Below are 20,211 nucleotides of genomic sequence, written 5' to 3'. Positions count from 1 at the left end.
ACAGGTCTTTGAATGTTTTACCATTAAGATTAAGATTTGAGAATTCAATGAAATGAAATGTGAAATGACTTTGTCGATAGTTATGTTTCTCAATTTCCCATCCAGTTTCGGTGTTAAGTTTTCAGTTTGTTGGGGTGCCCCCAAGAGGCCAGAAAATGAATACATATTAAAGTTCTGTGTTTATTATTTAAATTATTTAGGGCCTCTCGGTGTCATGGAGCAGCCATTTAGAAGGCTGTTTTCTTCCCGAGGACAGTCATTTAAAACATGTAGTGTTCTCAACATGATGTGATTTCATTGCAAGGTTTAGCTCCTACTATGCAAAGTGCTCTGAGCTGATTTAGGTTGTGATTTGGGGTCGACATAAATAAAACTAAATTAAATTTCTCACTGTTAGTAAATGGGGAGAAACAGGAAATGAGGAAGACCTGAACAATATGTCGAGGTTAAAAAGTGTGAGATAAAACAAAAACGACAGAGAAACAGCTGGTTCAGTGGTGTTTAATCCAGTTTGTTCTTTAATACAGGTATACTGGTTTGAAACACACCAGTTTAATATGCACTCTGCCCAGAGTAGGGATGGGCTTCAACAGCATTTTACCAAATCTGAACTTCACGTACCAAATTCTTCTGAATCCCCTAATGAATCTTTGACTAATTTTTCCTTTTGCTGCAACAGGAAACACAGGAGTAAGTGTTTACTTTAGTTTCTACACCTGCAGAGTGTGTAGAAACTAAGATAAAACAATTCAGTGGAAATAATATTGACTATATGTAATGGATTATAACATGGTCACAGACTCTGGCGGGTCACAGTAAATGGTATGGGCAGAGCAGAGGTGCTTCTCAGGTTATGAAAAATATCACATTTGACCTACAACATGGTATGGATGGTAGATGAATATTTATTCAGGGGTTCCCTCCTGCAAATACTGCATTTCACAGTATTTTTTTTGCTCTCCACCATGTTTATTCATGTAGTCTTATGAACAACCATTTCCCTGAGTTAGCACTTTTTTTTTTCTTCACGAATGCCTGTAGAGTCATAAAGAGATGAAAGAAGACTTGTGAATGAACGATTCATTTGGGGATTCAACGGCAGCGGAGCTTGGACCTCCATCCCTACCCAAGAGCATGACAACCCATGTACGTACTTCTAAACGTATGCTTCACATGACACGTCATCCTCAGTATCCTATTAGTTCAGTGTACAAAAGTTGTGTTAATTGGCCTCTAACGCTCATATACCATCAACATAGTTTCATCAAACCACAACTTTTCACTGTGATATTATTCTGAATTAAGCTTATTCCTTATACAGTAAGTAACCATTCATGCTGTGGTAACCGTTTCTGAAAACCACTGACACATTTATAGATGTCCTTTAAAACTGAGATCACCTGGGTTCTCTGCATCACATGGTTATGGCTGGCTTTCATTTTGCAAAACAAATGTGCTTCGATCCACCTACTAACAGTTGTTTGTAGAATTAACTTTGTACAAAATAAAAGTCCTGTCAGTCACTCTGACACGAAGGCATTTTTCCCTGTTGTTTGGCTTTATGTATAAAACTGATATTTTCCTTGAGGACTTCAGCCCATAGAACCGGAGAGACTGTAATTGTTGTGTTTCATGAATGTCAGTGTTTTTCAATAAACAACTCAAGAAAAAAAGTTTGAGTTTCATTCAAATAATGAAAGCATACGTAATGAGACTTTTTAAAAGTAACTCTTCCTTGTGCAATTAACATTTTACAAAACCTTCCTCTGTATGAGTGTCTCTGTTCTCTGAAAGTTGTGCGGTTGACATTTTTATACACATAAAGGGGAGTACAAATAATTGTTTAATATTTTGTATTTCTTGTGAAATCTGAGGGCAAGCGGGGTAAGGTGTAGTATTTATGCACACACTTGTCTATAGGCCCATCTGTGTGCAGATAAATATCTGTTATTTTGTGTTTGACTTCAGGTTTCACTGTAATTACAGTGTATTTATCGTGTTTATTTAATGATGTGTCATTATGTGTTCTGGTCCTCACTTGGAAATTATCGCCTTTTTAGTAATGCTCGCTCTCCTGCTTCCTCCTCCACCTGCTCCTCCTCCTCCTCCTCCTCCTCCTTGCCAAAGATGGCTGGGGATGGTGAAGGCGTCCACGCTCATGCCCATTGTTTTAGAGGGGATGGCACTAAACTGCTTCCTGTCTGAGCTGTATTTGTAGATGGACTCCACCTGGGTTGAGCTAACTGTCCGTGGGCCCACGCCAGCCAATCGTATCATCTCCTGGGAGTCGGGGTTCATGGTGTAAACGCCTCTGAACTGACAGCTGGAATCCCGGAAGAGGATGAGGAAGTGGTTGGCAGGACTCTTCTCCATCTCCTGAGATTGGAACAGGGAAAGTGAGGGAAAGAAAATCAACAACAAATCATATTAGATGACCAAGTGTGGTGTCTACAATTACACAAAGAACAAGATTAAAAACAAGCCATGAATGATAAATGTCTCAATTAATAATACTTGTGGTTAATAGTAAAGTAAAATGATTCCTTTACATCAATTATCTTGCTTTTTTGCGTTTCATTAACCTTCCCAGCGAGGCAGCAGCGAGAGAGAGCGTTGTGAATTATGTATTTGTTGGACTTGAAGCTCGGTTCTTTGAAGAGTTTTGGACCTGAAAATACAAACACAGGCACACTTGTTTTTGCAAACCTATAATTGTAATGACTTGTACATCACATACAAGGACTGAAGAAGCTCTGTTTAGTGTTATACCTGTATATTCTGGTGCAGTTGAAGTTCCATTGGAACCAGTCTCCCAGTCCTTATCTCCGTTTTGATTGGCCAGTCTGCTTGGTGTCACGCATCTTAAGGGTGAATCAGGACGGTTACTGGAGAGAGGTCAAACAGCGGATAAATTAGTCCCTCACATTGTTATAAATCACAGCAGACTGCAAAACAGTGAGTAGTGAGTGGCATATTCTATTGCAGTAATTTTGACACTGCAAGCTGAGCACCACAGCTTGAGGCTTGCAATACCACCAACGACCATCTAGTAATGGTATTAAAGAGACATACCTGTGGGGTTTCTTTGTAGGGTCAGTGCCTTTGTTTCCTGGGTCATCTGTGGCTGCCAGGTTGAGTGAGGAGTGAGAGTAGACTTTGGTCAACTTAGAGCCTGGGGAAACAAATGTTAAGACATTCAAACAGTTAAGTCATTGAAGTCATCTACAAACACCCTTGATTAGTTGACTACTTTTTTCTCTTTTGACTTTACCAGTTGTTCCCTTGGCTGGACTTAGAGACAACTGTGTTTCCTCCCTGGTCATGCTGCGAGGCCGGGAGCGGCTTTTCTTAGTAGAAGATCGTCCTTGATTGGTGGTTTTCTGCTTAAGCACTTTGTCAAGGTCATCCATGATTCTGAGTTGATGCCGGCGTGCGTACTCCTCTCGTGTGAAACCTCCACGGCGAACTGGAGTGGCTGGAGGTGTGGGGGAAGGTGAGGTTGTGCCTGCAGGAGGTGTATTGGCCGGAGATGCCACTCTTTTCTCTGACAGTACTGACCTGAAACCAAGCCAGAGAAATTAGGTTACTTTTACATTTATGCAGCTCAGTTGGACTTTGACAAATTCGAGAACTGCAAAGTTTGGATGAAAAGAACTGTGCAAACTCCACTTTGTGCAGGTGCTTTTGTAAATGTGTGTGTCTGTGTGTTACCTTTCTTGCTCATGCCATTGTCTCCTCTTCTTTATCTCCTCAGTTCTCTTCTGCTGTCTTTCCAACAGCAAAGCTCTACGCTGGGCCATCTCCCCTTCACTATGTACCTCCTCCTACAACCACACAAGCACATTGGCATTCACTCAGCTGTTAAGACAGACTTCATGTGCATGCTAAACTATCTCTTAATTCTCTTTTGCAAGCACTCACCTTAAAGAAGAACCCAATTCCTCCTCTGGTTTCCTGTTCATTCAGCTCTCCACTTGCTTCCAAAGTCTCAGTCTGTCTCGTGTGCTCTTCATTGCATTCGGTTGGTTGTTTTGGCAAATCCCTGGCTTCTGTGGCCATATTCAGTTGCTCAATGGGATCTAAAGGTTCTGCATCGAGTCCCCTTGCTGCTTCGATTGCAGATTCTGTGTGGTCGCTCATAGAATCAGAGGAAAACTCATGCCCCTCATCGGTTGGTTCATCACTGCCTCCCTCAGGCCCTCCATGAGATGATAATGACACCCCTATCAGGCTGAAGCGTTTCCCTGCACCTGCGGCTCTTCCTCCATCACCTACTGCGCTGTACGCAGCAGACAGGGACAAAGTCTCGCTCTCAAATGAGCACTCAGAAGGAGCACCAGAGCTGCTGCCACAAGCAGCCCCCTGGCGATCTTGTTTGGGCTGTGGCAAGACCGGCAGCCCTCCAACAGCCTCCCCATCCTCCTGCTCCAACTCCAGGCTGAACTGGGTGGGTGTCTCGCTCGAGCCTGTGTCTGAGGTGTTCTCATCGGGATGTGGCTGTTGGGTGGGCTGAGGAGGCTCCTGAGGAGTCCGGGGCCCACCGATGCGGAAGGAAGACGAGGTCTGTACCTGACACTTGCTGGGGGACACTCGTCGCAGGTGGGGGAGTGTGTCCACATTGTGGGTTGGTGTCAAGGCCCGATTGAGCGGAGGAAACTTGAGTTCAGAGGGTCGTGGGTGCGGCTGATGTTGAGAACGTGGGTGGTGTTTGGGGCTGCGGGGAGTGGAGGAAGATTGAATCTTAGTGCGAGGAGCTGGGCAGGAGGAGGAGACAACGGTTTTTGGGGAAGTGGACGAGGAAAGAACGTGAGAACGTCGTGATGGGGAAGAAACAGAAGGAGGACTGGAAACAGCAGGAATCACCCAAGCTTTACTGGTGCTCCTGGTAGAAGTCTTTGTCGGGGTGTGAGGAGGGGTTTTGACTGGCATTTTGGTATTACTTGTAGTTGTTGATTTTGGAGTGGTTCTGGGTGTATTTTTAGGTCTTTGGTTGCCCATGAGCTGCTGTTGCTGTTCAGTAAGTTTCTGCATGTCCTTCTGTAGTGACTGCAGTGCTTCACTCAGTTTCTGCACCACCTCATTGCACTCCACTATGACAGCTTCACCTGCTTTCTCTGCTCCTTTTTCTTTCTCTGCTCCTTTTTCTTTCTCTGCTCCTTTTTCTTTCTCCGCTCCTTTTTCTTTTTCTGCCCCTTTCTTACTTTCAATAGAGAATGTGACCTGCTTCTCTAACCGAGGAAGATTAGAAACAGATGGCTTCTCTTTGTCCTTCTCACCATCTTTCTCTTTCTTTTCTTTCTCCTCCTCCTGTTTCAGTTGTTCCTCCATGCAAGTGAGACGCTCCTCCAGGGTGAGATTATCCTCCTCTGCTCCCTCCGTGCCTCCCTCTCCTTGCTCTCTTTTCAGTTGAAGGAAAGCAGTTTTTCCCAGCCTCTGTCTGTGCCTTGCAAAAATGGCTTCGATACGTCTTTTTTGGGCTTCAATGCTTTTGCGTTTTTCCTCAAGACGAGCCCCCAGCTCCCAGGCCTCAGAGCCTGGTTCAGGGCCTCGGGGACCGGGGCTGTCCTGGCGACCAGGTGCTCCTGAAGGGGTGGAGGGTGTGTGTGGAGTTCCTGGGGTTGTTGGGGTTGGAGCAGAACTTGACTCTTCCCCAGGAGTAGCAGGTTGCCTTCTTCGGTTGTCTCGTCGCTCAGCAAAGCTTGTCATGCGTGGACTGTTGTTTGTGCTGTGGGTTCCCTGCTGACCATTGCCGGGTCGAATATTACCAGGGGCGTTTCTAGGCGTATCATCCGATGCTTCAGAGGAGTCAACGCTGCCATCTCGTAGAACAGAGTCGTCGTCACGTGACATATCTGAGCTGCGTCCCGATCTCTCCCTCTTCTCTCCACTTTCTTGCCTTTCAGTATCCCCCACTACTCCTCCCGCTGGCCGGTAGAGGATCCCAGAGCGACAGGGAGCAGAGCTACTGAGCTGGGGATTATCCTCTTCTTGGCAGTGCAGAAAGAAACCTGCAGGAGCTCCTTCAGGACGTAACCTGGGCTCCGGTCTGCCTGCCAGCACTCCTCTACCAGTTTTCTCAAGTGTCCGTCCCTTCTTCCGGTCTTTGCTATCAGGCATATGAACCGCCTGTAGCGCCTCCTCAATGGTCGGCAGCTCTCCCATGGGTGTTGTGTGAGCATAGGGCCCCCATGAAGACCGCTGCGATGGGGCTGAGGCACTGACCAGGTGGCTGAGGTCCTCTGGAGGGCTGTATGGGACACGAGTCAACCCTGCTGATGTCACCGGTGAGTTCATTGCAGGGATGCCGGCGGTGAGGCTGTCAGTGCCGTCAGTGCTGACAGAGCGAAAGACAGAATCGATTGGGTTTCCCATGACAATGTCAACATCACTGTCCAGCCCAAATGGGATGCTGAAAGTCACTGCTGACAGAGGACGACTGCAGAGAGGTGGGTGACAACGGATAGATGGACAGATGGATGGGTTGTGTCAAAAAGTATGGAAAAGCAGAGACCACAGAAGCAAAAGTAAGAAGATTGAAAAATTAAGATAAAACATGAAGGCAACACAACATTTACCAGTGAAACCACATCAAGTTTAGAGGTGTATCTACCTGATTTGTTTCTTTGTCCAACCTTTATTTTCTGCAAAAAAGATTAAAGATAAATAAGTTTATGAAAAGTCTAATGGTTAAGTGCATTCAAATGCATAATATTGATGGATAGAATAAATACATTTGATATCTGCAATAGTTCTTACCTGGTGACAATGGGGAGGAGATGGGAACAAAGGGTTGTTTGAAGATGAAGGAGGGAGAACCACTGAAAAAAGACAATATGGTTTTAGAATACAACAAATATGAAGTGCTTCACTATATTGTATCTGTGTTGCAGTTTGATTTCAGGCCTGAAACTTTTGGCGAAGGTTTTTATAGATTTTTCTCTAGAATAATCTCCTTGTCTTAAGCAGGTCTTAATTGAAAATATTTGTCATGTTTACTTAGAGTTTTATCAGGTTTTGCCAAAATACATTGACTGTTCACTTCATTAGTAACACCTGTTCAACTACTTGTTAAAATAAATATCTAATCAGCCAATCATGTGGCAGAAACTCACTCTATCTAAGCATGTAGGCATGCTAAAGAGGATCTTCAAACCAATTTTCAATGGGGAAGAAAGGTGCAGCAACTGTGTGATGCCATCATGTCAACATGGACCAAAGTCTCTGAGGAATGTTTCCAGCACCGTGTTAAATCTAAGCTGTGAAGAATTAAAGCAGTTTTGAGGGCAGATAGAAGTATAAATAGGATGCTGGTACCTGTTGCTGTTCCCAGTGACTGGATTTGTACAGTCTAGTAATCCTGAAACATCTGAAAGACACAGAAACACATTAATTTCAGGTTCTATTGATAAATCTAAAAATCCGGCATAAAACATGCTCAAACTCAGTATAACAATGACAAAGAAATGTTCTTATGAACGTGATGAAGACACAAACCTGAGAGATCAATGAGTTGTATGGGCTGGACAAAATCAGGCTTCTTAACCTCAAACCACTCCAGCAGCTCTGCTATGAAGCTCATGATGTTCAGCTGAGGAAAAGGCCTTGTTAGGTTAACACAGATGGAGGTGACAACATATTCACAGATTATGGAGGCACAATTAACTTTGATGACTTTGGTTTAGAAGGAAAGCAAAATCATAGACTGTCAATTTGAATAAAAATGTGTCAGGACGGCACCATCTCAAAGTGTACTGCAGGGAAAGTGAATGATCAATACTTTTAAGAGGGACCACTGTACTGCACTTGCGCTGCCAACTTGTGGTTACACTATTCTCTGGACACACCCATCATAGTGCACAATCGTACATAACAGTGGGTTGCAGAAAAATGACAGAACGATGAAAAGGCCAAACAAAACAGTAATGATGGGTGTAGTCAGACGTCACAGAAGGTTTAACTTTTCAGCCAACAGAAATATTTTCCTCCAGATGGAATTAAATGTGTTACTGTGGAAATTCTTTGTTAAACATGTGTGAACATAACTTTTTTTTCCATCTATACTTCTCAGTTGCATGAAAGTTTCTGTATTAGCTAACCACAGTGTAACGTCAAAGATCAGAGTGCTTACATGCAGAGTCGATGGTGCGTAGAGCAGGTCCTCCACAGCCAGGGGGCAGCAGCTCTGTAAGCTGCTCTCACAAAAATCTTTGATCATCTGCAGGTTGTACAAACTGTCCGCCACTGACATGGTGTCCTTCAGGCACACATCTGGAAGATGCAGATAAAAGAAAACATATTAATATTCAGTATATAATGTCTACGTGCAGACGTACAGGCCTGTCAGCAAGAAGTTATTAAATACTCCTTAAAAAAAACACATTAGTTTCCCATGTTTTCCACATGCGATCACATGTATGACACATACTTACCACATATGGCAAAAAAAAAAGATTAAATGAAGGAAATATCTGGAAGAGCTTTCACACTGGAATATATATTCACACATTACACCATGAAAATGTTCAAAAAATACATGTTTTACATGTGCACAATTCTTTAAATTCCAACAGCAGAATATAAATGGCTGCAAGGCATCCATCCATCCATTATCTGTACCCGCTTTATCCTAAACAGGGTCACGGGGGGGCCGCAGCCTATCCCAGCTCACTTTGGGCGAAGGCACGGTCGCCAGTCTATCACAGGGCCAACACATAGAGACAGACGGAAACAAAGACCATTCAACCTCACATTCACACCTGAAGGCAATTTTTTGTAGAATCACCAATTAATCTGAGGTGCATGGTTTTGGACAGTGGGAGGACGCCAGAGTACCCGGAGAGAACCCACGCAGGCACAGGGGGAACATGCAGACTCTGCACAGAAAGGCCCAGGCCGGGAATGGACCCCGGAACCGTTTCGCTGTGAGGCGACAAGACTAACCACTGTGCCGCCGCTGCAAGGCATGCTGGTGTCAATTCTAAAATCTAATGTAAAAATAATTCTACACATTTTAGTGATCAGGGAATGCATTTATTCAAGTTACCATCTATATATATTTTTTTTTAAATGATGGGCTCATTATTCCAGCTGTTGAGTGTTTGAATGCATCCAAAAACATGCACCTCAGGTCAGGTTACCTGGCGCCGCGCTAGTGGCAGCCTGCTGCAGCATCTCCCCCCTGAGAGCCCCCCTGCTGTAGTGAAGAAATTTCCCCTCGGGGATTAATAAAGTGTATAAAAAAAAAATAATAAAAAAATTCTTACATCAGCCAAATATAAATATTTCATCATCCAGTCTGTACATTTAGGCGTGTGTGTTTGAGTTCATGTGTGTACCCTCTAGAGGCAGCAGGCTGGGGCAGTAATAGTGCAGCACAGCAGCTACTGCGCAGCCATTAGACAGATCTTTGACCGCAGAAACCAGAGGGAAAGTAGGAGTCAGCTTAGACTGTACTTTGTCCTTCCTATAGCGGATCTGGAGGGGAAGAGAGAGGGAAGAAGGAGGATGGTCAGATAAGAGGGTACAAAGTAGAAGAGTTTGAGCAAGTGAGAGAGAAAAAGGGGAGGAGAGGAGAGATCATAAGAGAAAGGCAGACAGGAAAAAAACAGATATGAAAATAGATTAAAGGGTCATGTAAAATACAAGTTATGGTTAAGAGAGCTTAAAGGAAATACTTGTATAAAACCAGCCAGGATTGTCTTTTCATCAGGCAAAAAATAAAAGCACTGATTCAAACTGCGCAGCCAGCCAAACTCCAGGAAAAGAGAAGAAAACACACAGAAAGGAAGCACAAGACCAATGATGCCTCAATTAATTCATATTTACACACACACACCAACCAGAGGCTTCAGTGCAAAGGTTTAAAAAAAGACATTACAAACAACAACAAAAAGAATATATAATGAAGACAAAACATGAGTGAAAATGAGGATGTTTGTCCTCCGGTGTCCATGCAGCAGAAACAGATGACAATGTACGCCCTGACTTCTGATCAGGTACAAACTACATAATCAAATCAACTAATAGACTGCATCGCTCTTTAACGCCCATGAGATCAAACACACGCAAAAATAATACAAATGCTGCACATCTGCAGGTGCATCAACTGTAACTTGTGCTGTTACACCACCTTGTTGGAAGAGGGCAAAGATGCTGAGTGTCAAAGAGTAACATGCAGTCTTATTATGCCTCCTATAACATGGCTTTGTAACATAAAAACATAATGAATGTGGATAAACAGTGTTAAACCGTAATGGGGTTTATTGATCCTTCCAGCCTCGGGGCTGGAGAGGGGGTTAGTTTGCAGTCAGTCAGTCATTGGTCGACAGTGCGGGTGAGGTGTGGCGATTGGTCAGTCTGTCGGTCGGTCGAGTGCGTTGCTACGGGAGACATGGAGGATGAGGGTGAGAGAAGAGGTGTTATACATTACCACTGGTGGCTTATTCCCCGACTCCTTCAAACAAAAAGCGATAGCATGCTGGATGGGGGATGGCAGAGAGAGGGAAACAAGCATAAATGACAAGGGGGTCGGTCATCATGGGAACCGCCACACCCACAAAGTCACACGGCACTGCTCCAGCAGAGAGGAGCGGGGGAGGGGGGGGAGGAGGAGGAGGAGGAGGAGGAGGAGAGGAAGGGGACAAACAAAGGGGGCAGAAAGATTTTTTAATAATCAGGGAGGAAGTCAGTTCACCTCCCTCCTTCCTCTCCAGCATCTCCTCCTCCCCCCTCCGCTCTGATATTTATTTTGAGATGAATGTAGCAAAGTCAGAAACACCCAAAGTGTCCAAAACATCATCAGTTGACATTAATCAGCAGTTACAGGACATATCAGCCATCTAACGGTCAGTTTATAAGGTCAGCAGATACTCTGTATTCAATATAACCATCCTACACAAAGGCACTTTTCATGAGGGGACAGATTAGACGTGTGTGTGACATTTCCAGCAGGCACAGTAAAGTCAGCCATAGCAGATGGACGGACAGAGAGAAAAGCAGACAAGAGAAGAGTACACTTACGGGGACTAGTTTCCAGTACCAACGGGTGGACTGACACTGCCAGAGAGCGAGGAATGACAGAGACACACCAGGGGAGAGAACAGAGAGGCAGAGCAGGGACGATGTTAGAAGCCTCGGCGTCACAGAAATGATCATGCATGTGAGTTTATGAGTGTGTGTGTGTGTGTGTGTGTGTGTGTGTGTGTGTGTGTGTGTGTGTGTGTGTGTGTGTGTGTGTGTGTGTGTGTGTGTGTGTGTGTGTGTGTGTGTGTGTGTGTGCGTGTGCGTGTGTGTGTGTTGGAGGTGCCTTTACCGTTTCTTGAATAGGCTGCAGGTCTGTACACGTCTGAGACTTTGGGGGTTCTTCTTCTTCTGTGCTTTCTCTCAACGTCTGGTTCAACTGCAAGAGGATTAAAGAATTTCAATGTTTTTTTTAGAACAGAACTGTTTTTGTTTTTGTTTCAGGAAATTGTTATCCACAATAGCAAAAAAAATGACAGTGCTTTATTAACATGAAAAAATAAATCAAATCAAATCATGAATTAATCCTTTATCCACATGACATAAAAACAGGAAAACAAATCAACTGCACACACTATCATCCTCACAGTCAAACACTTACACATAAAAAAATGATGATGAAAAAAAAAATCATAAACAACTAAGGCTGAAAAAAGGAGAACAAAACAATTAAATAAATAATTAAAACATAATGAAATTAAAACATATGAATACAATATTAACAAATAATATTGTTTCATTATTGATAGAGCCCAGTAGTGCTTCCAGTATAGTTTTTTTAATAGCACACCTCAATCAACACTTTGGACAAAACAATAACAACAAAACTTTACAATAAACAACACAGTATCATCTGACATGCCAGACTGTATTTTCTCTCATCATAACATAAAGTTAATTTCTTTAACATGAGTTTTCTAAGAACGTTTGGTTTCCTGGTTGTTGAGGCACCAACCTATTGCCCAGTGTGACTGTGTCTAATATCAGCAGGGCGCTCAGAGTCATGCCTAAAACTGTTAGTGATGTCATGCTGTGTGTGATCATCTTATCTACATGAGGTTTAAATTGTGAAAAACTGTGACAGGACCATTGGTTGAGAGTGACATCAGCGCTGTTGCCATGGTTTCGTGGTCTCACCCTGTTGACCCAGAAGAGCAGAGTGTTCTCCCACGGAGCCCCGACACCCATCTGCTCCGCTTCGGCCGCCATCTTCACGCGGCCCACCGTCTCTTTGGCAGCCAGCGACATCAGCGAGTCAATGAGTGCGAGGTGGGCTTTCTGCACCAATCAGGGACAAGAAGGATAAATTCAACACCTGAGCACACAGCGACAGACGGTGTGACCAAGAATGGAACTTTTTTGCAAAGTTGGAAATGACAATCTTAAGACACTAATACCCATTATTTAGTAGTATTCCTATTTTGGTTACTCTAATGCATTACAGATGGTAATATTGTGCTTTTAACACCACTACATTCAAAAAATAATTGCATACCTTGCATTTTTTTCCCTACTTTACTTCCTTATTATTATTATTATTATTATTTTTCTTTTCTTTTCCCCTTCACTCTATTTACTTCCTTCTTTTGTTTCCCTACTTTCCTTTCATCTTTCCTCCTTTCCCTTTCTTCACCTGATATCTTACTTTGGAAACTTAGGTAGATTTTGCTTCAACACCTTTTTCCTTTATCTTCTGTAAATACAACTGGTCAGCTCGCATTTAAATAAAACAATTTTTTTAAAACACGCACCGCCTTGATTGGCGTGTTGCTAAGGTCGTCCTCGGTGACGTCTGCATCCTGAACTTTAGGAGTGAAACCTTTCTTAATGAGGAACTGCAGCAGGGCAGAGTTGTCAGCTGGTGATCCCTGCGACGCCGGCAGAGAGACCCCGTGCGCCTGGGCCAGCAGGGCCTGAGCTCGGCAGTAGATCTCCGGGGAGAGAAGCAGCTTGGAGACGGCCGGCTTGAGGTGCTCTTGGTCATATTGGTCCTTGTAAAGCGGCTCTCGCAGCTCCACAGGAACATTTTCTGAAAAAGGAACGACGACAGTGTCACTGAGCTTCTTGTCATGTTTGTGGCATGTTGGTCTGTCAATTGGCCCACCGATTTGAAATATTTCAATAATTACACTGGTGAACAAAGACTTTGTCTCATCCCATATTTTTGTAGGCTATATTCCAATGTGTTTTCAAAATGTCTTTATCTTTCAGTCATATACGTTTTGTTCCAGCAGGCTCATATGGACATGGAAAAGTGGAGCCGTGGAATGTGGACCTCCTCTGGCAGACGATTGACCTTGAAGAGGGATGTTCCTGAGGTCAAATAGAAACCTAATCATACATTTATACATTTTAAAAGTAGGTTTGTACTTATTTTAAGTGTAACAGCCTTATCAATGCGTAAGTAATATTCAATTATTTAGAAGGACAAAACAAGTTTACATTTTGTTACTCTATTTTCAGATAGAAGAAAACTAGACATTCATGATACCAGGAAGAGGAATCCTTCTGAATTTAATTTGCTATACTAACCTCCATGACATGCCCTACTTCCTATTTAGCAGCGTCCCAGCTCATTAAAAAGGTGTCCAATTTGAATTCCATATTCAACTATAAACATTATTAGGCATAAATAAACAAGTTTCCACCATAAAATGTAATGAGGTTTTGTATCCTCTCCACTTTTATCTTGCCTGTAAAACACTTGGACAACGATTGGCGCCCCTTGTTTTCATCCTGATGAGTATATTAGGCTTGTGCTGCAGTTAGATGGCCCCAAAAAAGTGTTCACCAGTCAGGTCTAAGTTAACCAGAAACAAGTATAAGGTGTCACAAACCCAAAACGTTATGCCCTCATATATGGACGTTGGAGGGTTTTAAAGTGAAATGTCTCAACAACTATTGAAAAAACTGCCATTAAATTTAATCCAGGATTTTATTTCATTTTACTGGTACTGTGTTGAGCCGTTAACATTTCACATTTTCAGTTTGCCTAAATACATGCAAAACTCATAACATCTGATCTGCTTTGTGTATTGTGTGCTGTACTAATTAGTACCGAATCAAGACAGTGATCAGAACAAAGATTACGTCGGTTTAGCATTAGCATGTTAGCATCCTGGAAGCAGTTATCATACTGAAGTAAAGAGGTAAGACTTCTTTTCGCATCTCTTTTATTGTGAAGAGTGAAAGAAACAATCAGGTTTATAAATTCAAAAGAGCTCAGGATTAATATTTCATGGGATGGTGCAAGTTGAAAGAGTGCACTCAGTCATTATCTACAAGCTGAGGTAATTACTGAGAGGATCTACGAAAGGCCTGAGCTGCACATCAGGAGGACCATCAAACAGTTTCTGTTGCAGATGAAAGATAATTCTGGCCTTCCTGCAGAAATAAGAGATAGAACAACTTAGTCAGCTTCTTTGCATTGTTCTCTGAGAAACGTGCCTCAACGCAGAGAATTGCTTTGTCGAATAATTGTGCCATACGGGCTGCTGCCAAGAGACTGCAGCCCCACTACATTATCTGGAGAGTAAAGAAAACCAAATAACTGGATCAAAGTGGAAAAGTTTTTCTCTGCTCTGATTGAAAGTAGGTGACGGAAAGCGACAGCTTCTGACTTCAGCGAGCCTGCAGGAGAGAATAATGTCATCATCTGCATGAACTGCTCAGCTGGGATACCCAGACAAGAGAGTGTGCAAGTGTGCACGTCAAGAAATCTCAGACCGCTACGAGTGGGTCGTTTCGTAGACACACACACACACACACACACACACACACACACACACACACACACACACACACACACACACACACACACACACACACACACACACACACACACACACACACACACACACACACACACACACACTGTGGACACAAGAACACACACTTCCCTCGCTGACCCATATTCCAGCTCGGGATAATCCTGAAGATTGGAGTGGACTTCTTAAAGGAAATATCAGAGTCTACATCTTTTCCATTTACTCTGCAGTCAGCCCTTATTCCCCTTTAAGTCTTCACCCTTTCTTTTCTGCTCCTTTACTTCTTCATCTGTCCACACATCCAACTAAGACTCAGAGGGAGAGCTACAACTACTCTTCTTTTCTTTCTTACTGTAAACCACTGTTGTACGGCTTCTTTATGTAACTGTAACGCTTCCTCTGTCCCATTTCACTGTAAAGAGGAGAGGAGAGGAGAGGAGAGGAGAGGAGAGGAGAGGAGGAGAGGAGAGGAGAGGAGAGGAGGAGAGAGAGGAGGGGAGGGGAGAGGAGAGGAGAGGAGAGGAGAGGAGAGGAGAGGAGAGGAGAGGAGAGGAGAGGAGAGGAGAGGAGAGGAGGGGAGGGGAGGGGAGGAGGAGGGAGAGGAGAGGAGAGGAGAGGAGAGGAGAGGAGAGGAGAGGAGAGGAGAGGAGAGGAGAGGAGAGGAGAGGAGAGGAGAGGAGAGGAGAGGAGAGGAGAGGAGAGGGAGAGGAGAGGAGAGGAGAGGAGAGGAGAGGAGAGGAGAGGAGAGGAGAGACAAAGAATCTGAATAGAAAATGTATTTGTGTTATTACACTGACAACACTTTTAGCACACATTGCTCTGCAGTGGGAGACACACACTCTTTGGGGTTGAACCCTCGCCTTTCACACTGCAGTGCAGGGAGGAAATGGGACTGCCGTCACCATGGGAACGGTGGAAATGGAAAGCGGCCATTTGTCCCAATCACAGCAGAGGCAGTGAGACTGGACTGCAGAGTAGGAACGGCCTAAACCACTTAACACGTCACTAATTCTATCTGGAGGAAACAGAAACAGGCCTGTGGAGCTCCACAGTACAGCGATGGTACATTATAAGGATGTATGAATATAATCCGGTGCTTAAATCACAAGTAATACACGCTATCAACAAAAGCAACAAAAGCACATTGTTTCAAATCTCCCTAAAATATCCTACGACATACAAACACGTTTGGGGATGCAAATATTAATTATTTTCTACTTGTTTTGTTTTGTTTATTAGTTATTAGTTGGAGTCTTACTTATTCTGTGCAACCATCAGTGTGCAACTCAAAGATATTCAGTCTGCTCTCTTACATAGCAAAGAAAAGTTGCTTGAAAAATAACTAAAATTTATTTTCTGTCCAAATACAAACAGTACCGAATTAATTTAGAAGACTAGTCGTCATAATTTTAGTTTAACATCATGCTGACCGCTGCTGGATAACTGAAAGTGTCGGTCTACAAATTTCAAAGGAAATATTACCTCACTTCTTCTGGTAATTATGAACAGCAAGTTTTATCCATCCCAGCTTTTGAGATATGCATCCATTTCACTACAGAAGTCAATTGAATTTCGTTTGTCGTGCTCCAAACATTGAAAATACATTTGATATTCGTAATAATAACATTATATGTTAAGAAAAGATTTGAATAAGTAGGGCCATTATTTTGGCAAATGACCAAAATAATGCTGTGACAGAGTTCCTCTCAGCTCTGTGGAACATCATAGTGTCTTTTAGCACATTGTTTTGTTCTAGCATCGTTTTCTGCCAAACCTGTAAAAACTGAATGTCTGCCTCATGCCTGGCACCATGAGGCAGATGGACAATTTAAAAGGTAGCTAATAAAGCTCAAGGAGTATTCAGGAGCTAAAGAGCCAAATGTTTCCCTCAGGAGATGGTGAAGACCAAAAACAGAGCTAAAAGAAGATGAATATTGGTCTTACGTTTGCTAGTTTTCTACCATCTCTGAGTGACTTAAACATATTTATTGCAGGCTTAAGGTTTGATGATGTGTGCTATGGTGTTGCTGTTTGTTTTTAAGTTATCCTTCTGATCAAATACATTTAGCGACCCTCCATTACTCTCTTCATATTATATTTTATTCATTAGATATATTAATATGACGCTCTTTTAAGCTTTGTGTTTATTTTACAGAATATCAGATCATACTTGTACGAGAGGTCTTAACAGTCAGTGAGGCTAAACAAAGGTATATAACCAGGGCACGCCGCTGACTTTATACTTGACCACATGAACACGTATTACTGACTCCATAACCACATCAGGTTTCAATATTTTTGTGTATAAGTGACCTGAAGAAACATATTCTCAGCGAGGATAAGAAGAAACTCTAAAGAAATGTCACTGACTAAGCTGTTTTCTGTCCTTTGGCCATGTCAGGCAGAATAAATCTCATCAGCATCAGGAGTGTGTTGGTGAATGAGTCCCATGTGTGGCTTTATTAATGCTATTTTCTTCTGGGCTTCCATTAAAATTCTATGAGGCACCCGGTGGGCATTTTCCAGTTGACAGAAAACAATGAAGCCTCCCTGCTGAGAGCTTGCAGCTCATCTCTCCTCCTGTCCCACTGACTGGAGGAGCAGACACAAATATAACATGAAATTCTGTCTAAAGCCATTACTACAGCACAAATCCTGGATCATTACATCAAAAGTAACTCCACAACTTCACTATTGTAATGTTAGTGCGCAGTCTGACATCACTGTGCTCGTCAGCATGCTCTGAACCTTCACACACAGCACATGTTTGACTGGACCATTCGTTCAGGTACAGCTGACAAGCAGCCGGGGGTGGACAAAACAGCAGAAACAGATAAAACGATTTGATCGTCAAGACAAACATCCACAGATTCAAGCTTAATCAAAATTGGATTTTGGATTGATGGTGACTGGATGGTCTTGACAGGTAGATTGTTCAAAAATGAAACCAATCACTGATTGCAGCTGCATCTACAAGATCACCTTGCAGTATGATGTCATCCTCATAAAGCTGCCCATACAAAGAACACAAAGCTGACTCAACATTTCTCTCACGAAAATCGAATCATTACAATAACCTGCATGAAGGTGTTATTTACCTCAGCTAGATCAAATTGGATTGCAAAAAATTGTGCAGGTGTTAAGTGTTTCTGAGCCCACCTTGTCTACACTAACCTGCTTGGACCACTTAAAACATCATCTATAATTTGTGCACGTATGATTTTGCACGTTTGACAGACATTAATATTCATAAGTTCTCAAGCAAATCCATGCATTTGGAGCAGCTGCCACCAAAACCACTCCATTGTCTTCCTGTTTCACCTTCACTATACTGCTGCCACGCGCTGCATGCGTGCGTAACACTGACACAAATATTATGCAGGCCTGACCCATTTACAGGCGGCCCCACTCATAAGCTATATACAGTAGGCTATTTTTTTTTTTTGCAAAACGTGTTCCAGACTTGTGTTGACTACATCATGAGCAGTGAATCCATTTCTCCTGGTTCATTAAAGCCCTCCACAGGCCTGATGGAGCCCGGCTCTGACAAAAGGCTTTGTTGCATTGCAGCGATGACATCCTCCAGTTGCCTTCATGCATCACGCACCACTCTGGAGATTCCTTCTGACAAGCCTCATATTCAAGTCAAATAATTGGCTGAAAATCCTTTTCAGTAATATGGTAACCTACATGCGCTATTAAAGCTGCACACTCAGGGGGACGCGCAGGTTGACAACAAGCATCAGGGCAGCGGTTGATGGGTAAAGATGGATGCTGTGCAGAAGGATGCTGGAGGCTCCCCACAGACGCCAAATAGCAGAACAAGTCTTAACTTGGAGCTCCATATATAGCTGGATAAATTATTAAGCGCCCCACCCAAGCCGCGCCTGAGTGATGAAGAGCAGCGGGTGAAGACCGGAGCCTACCTGCAGAGCCGTACGATTTCGACAGCAGCCATCGGACGCTGGCGCAGATCTTGGCACGGTTGAAGTCGTACCGGTCCAGCGGCTTGATCTCTGGCACCGAGAAGGTCTTCTTCATCGCGCTGGGAGAGTCCACCATGGCCGCGCTGTGCCGCACGGAGGACGCGGAGGCAGCAGCAGTAGCAGCAGCACCGGGAAAATGTGAGGAGGAGGGATGGAGGAGGAGGAGGAGGAGGAGGAAGGAAGGAGGAGGAGGAGGAGGAGGACCGTGTGATGCAGACACAGACTGAGACAAATAAAAGATGATATGACAACAAAAGTTAATAAGAGAGGATGAAAACAGAATATATGAGGCCTCGTATCGGGATCAGAATTCGGCTTTATGAAGACTAAAATGACTCACTTGTGCCACCAACCCGGCTCCACGCCCCCTAAACGTCACATGTCGGCCAATGAGGATGTCTGAGAAAACATCTCACTGTAATCCTTCATATTTATTGCTGCAGCACCAACAGGCCTCGTGACAGGAACCTACTTTTCAGAAACGCAAATTTCAGAAAATCTGAGGACTCTGAAGCTTTTGGATTGATAATATAAATACCAGTAACAGTGCACCCTTCTTCCACAAGGAGGTGCTGTTGAACAAGGCACCAACTTCACGCCGTAACTGAGCCAGTGGACATTATGTAAGGCTTTGCTCGGAAACAGGGGCACAGTTTTCCCATCCTTCATCCCTTTAGTATGAAAAGCTCAGAGGTGGAAGAAGTATTCAGATCATTAAATGCACGAATATAAATAATGACACAATGAACTCTGAACTCTACCAGTGAATTCTGAAGGAAAATGTTAGGACATCTGTCAGTCAACAGAAAGTGGGTTTGAAGGCAGACAATGACCAAAGTACACAATTCTTCCTACCAAATGATGGTTAAAGAAGAATAAAGTGAATGTTTTAGAATGGCCAAGTCAAAGTGCTGAACTTAATCTAATAGAAATGCTGTTGAAGGACCTGAAACAAGCAGTTTATCAGAGGAATCTGCCACAATCTCAGTAAAAGCAGTTCTGTACAGCGAAGTGGGCTACAATTCATCCAAGCTGATATGCAAACTGATCAAAAGTTCCTGGAGATGTTTAATTGAAGTTATTGCATGAAGATGTAAACAGCTGAAGCTAAATAAGAAGCATATCTACTTTCAAAGTGCAAAAAAAAAATTGCCAAACTGAACAGATAATATAAATGAATAGAGAACAGCTGCACTGGTGATTTTTTTTTTTTTTTTACTTTGTTACTTTTGATTGTCTGGTTAAAAAGATTGTTTTTCTGCTTTGAGTTTTAGAGAATTGACCAACAGCGCCCTCTAGTGGAGCCGCAATCAGCCGTCGGACAGTCCTCTGCAACTTCTGTTGTAATACTCCTTTATTTGTGAGCGTTTAGAAACAAGAGTAGTTTAATATACAATCTTTTAAAACTTTTCTAGCGTGCGTACTGCTTAAAATTCACT

The 20,211-nt window shown here is 43.2% G+C and overlaps 1 protein-coding gene across 5 annotated transcripts; it reads right to left on the bottom strand.

Moving 5' to 3' along the window:
* Positions 1 to 485: 485 nt before the first annotated feature.
* On the bottom strand, positions 486 to 19,088 carry LOC138615773 (calmodulin-regulated spectrin-associated protein 3-like). 5 transcript variants are annotated; one of them, XM_069689583.1, is made up of 19 exons: positions 18,713 to 19,088; positions 12,771 to 13,048; positions 12,157 to 12,297; positions 11,312 to 11,398; positions 11,020 to 11,055; positions 10,430 to 10,477; positions 9,336 to 9,474; positions 8,129 to 8,268; positions 7,495 to 7,588; positions 7,315 to 7,366; positions 6,757 to 6,818; positions 6,611 to 6,641; positions 3,922 to 6,436; positions 3,712 to 3,824; positions 3,272 to 3,558; positions 3,073 to 3,172; positions 2,770 to 2,885; positions 2,550 to 2,668; positions 486 to 2,376 (listed from the first exon to the last, which is right to left on the bottom strand). In XM_069689583.1, the coding sequence occupies exons 1-19, from the start codon at positions 18,846 to 18,848 to the stop codon at positions 2,035 to 2,037; spliced, it is 4,836 nt and encodes a 1,611-aa protein (XP_069545684.1). In that variant the 5' UTR covers positions 18,849 to 19,088; the 3' UTR covers positions 486 to 2,034. The 5 variants fall into 5 exon arrangements, with proteins under 5 accessions (XP_069545684.1, XP_069545689.1, XP_069545686.1 ...); XM_069689588.1 differs by having other exon boundaries at positions 3,922 to 6,334; XM_069689585.1 differs by lacking the exon at positions 10,430 to 10,477.
* Positions 19,089 to 20,211: the final 1,123 nt, after the last annotated feature.

Source organism: Brachyistius frenatus, unplaced genomic scaffold (assembly GCF_029030835.1).
Source record: "Brachyistius frenatus isolate BFR_SWC_R1_liver_20210118 unplaced genomic scaffold, ASM2903083v1 Contig_7, whole genome shotgun sequence".
In the NCBI taxonomy this organism is placed as follows: Eukaryota; Metazoa; Chordata; class Actinopteri; family Embiotocidae; genus Brachyistius; species Brachyistius frenatus.
The sequence above is the reverse complement of the archived record's forward strand: the minus strand, read 5'-3'. Positions and strand labels throughout refer to the sequence as shown.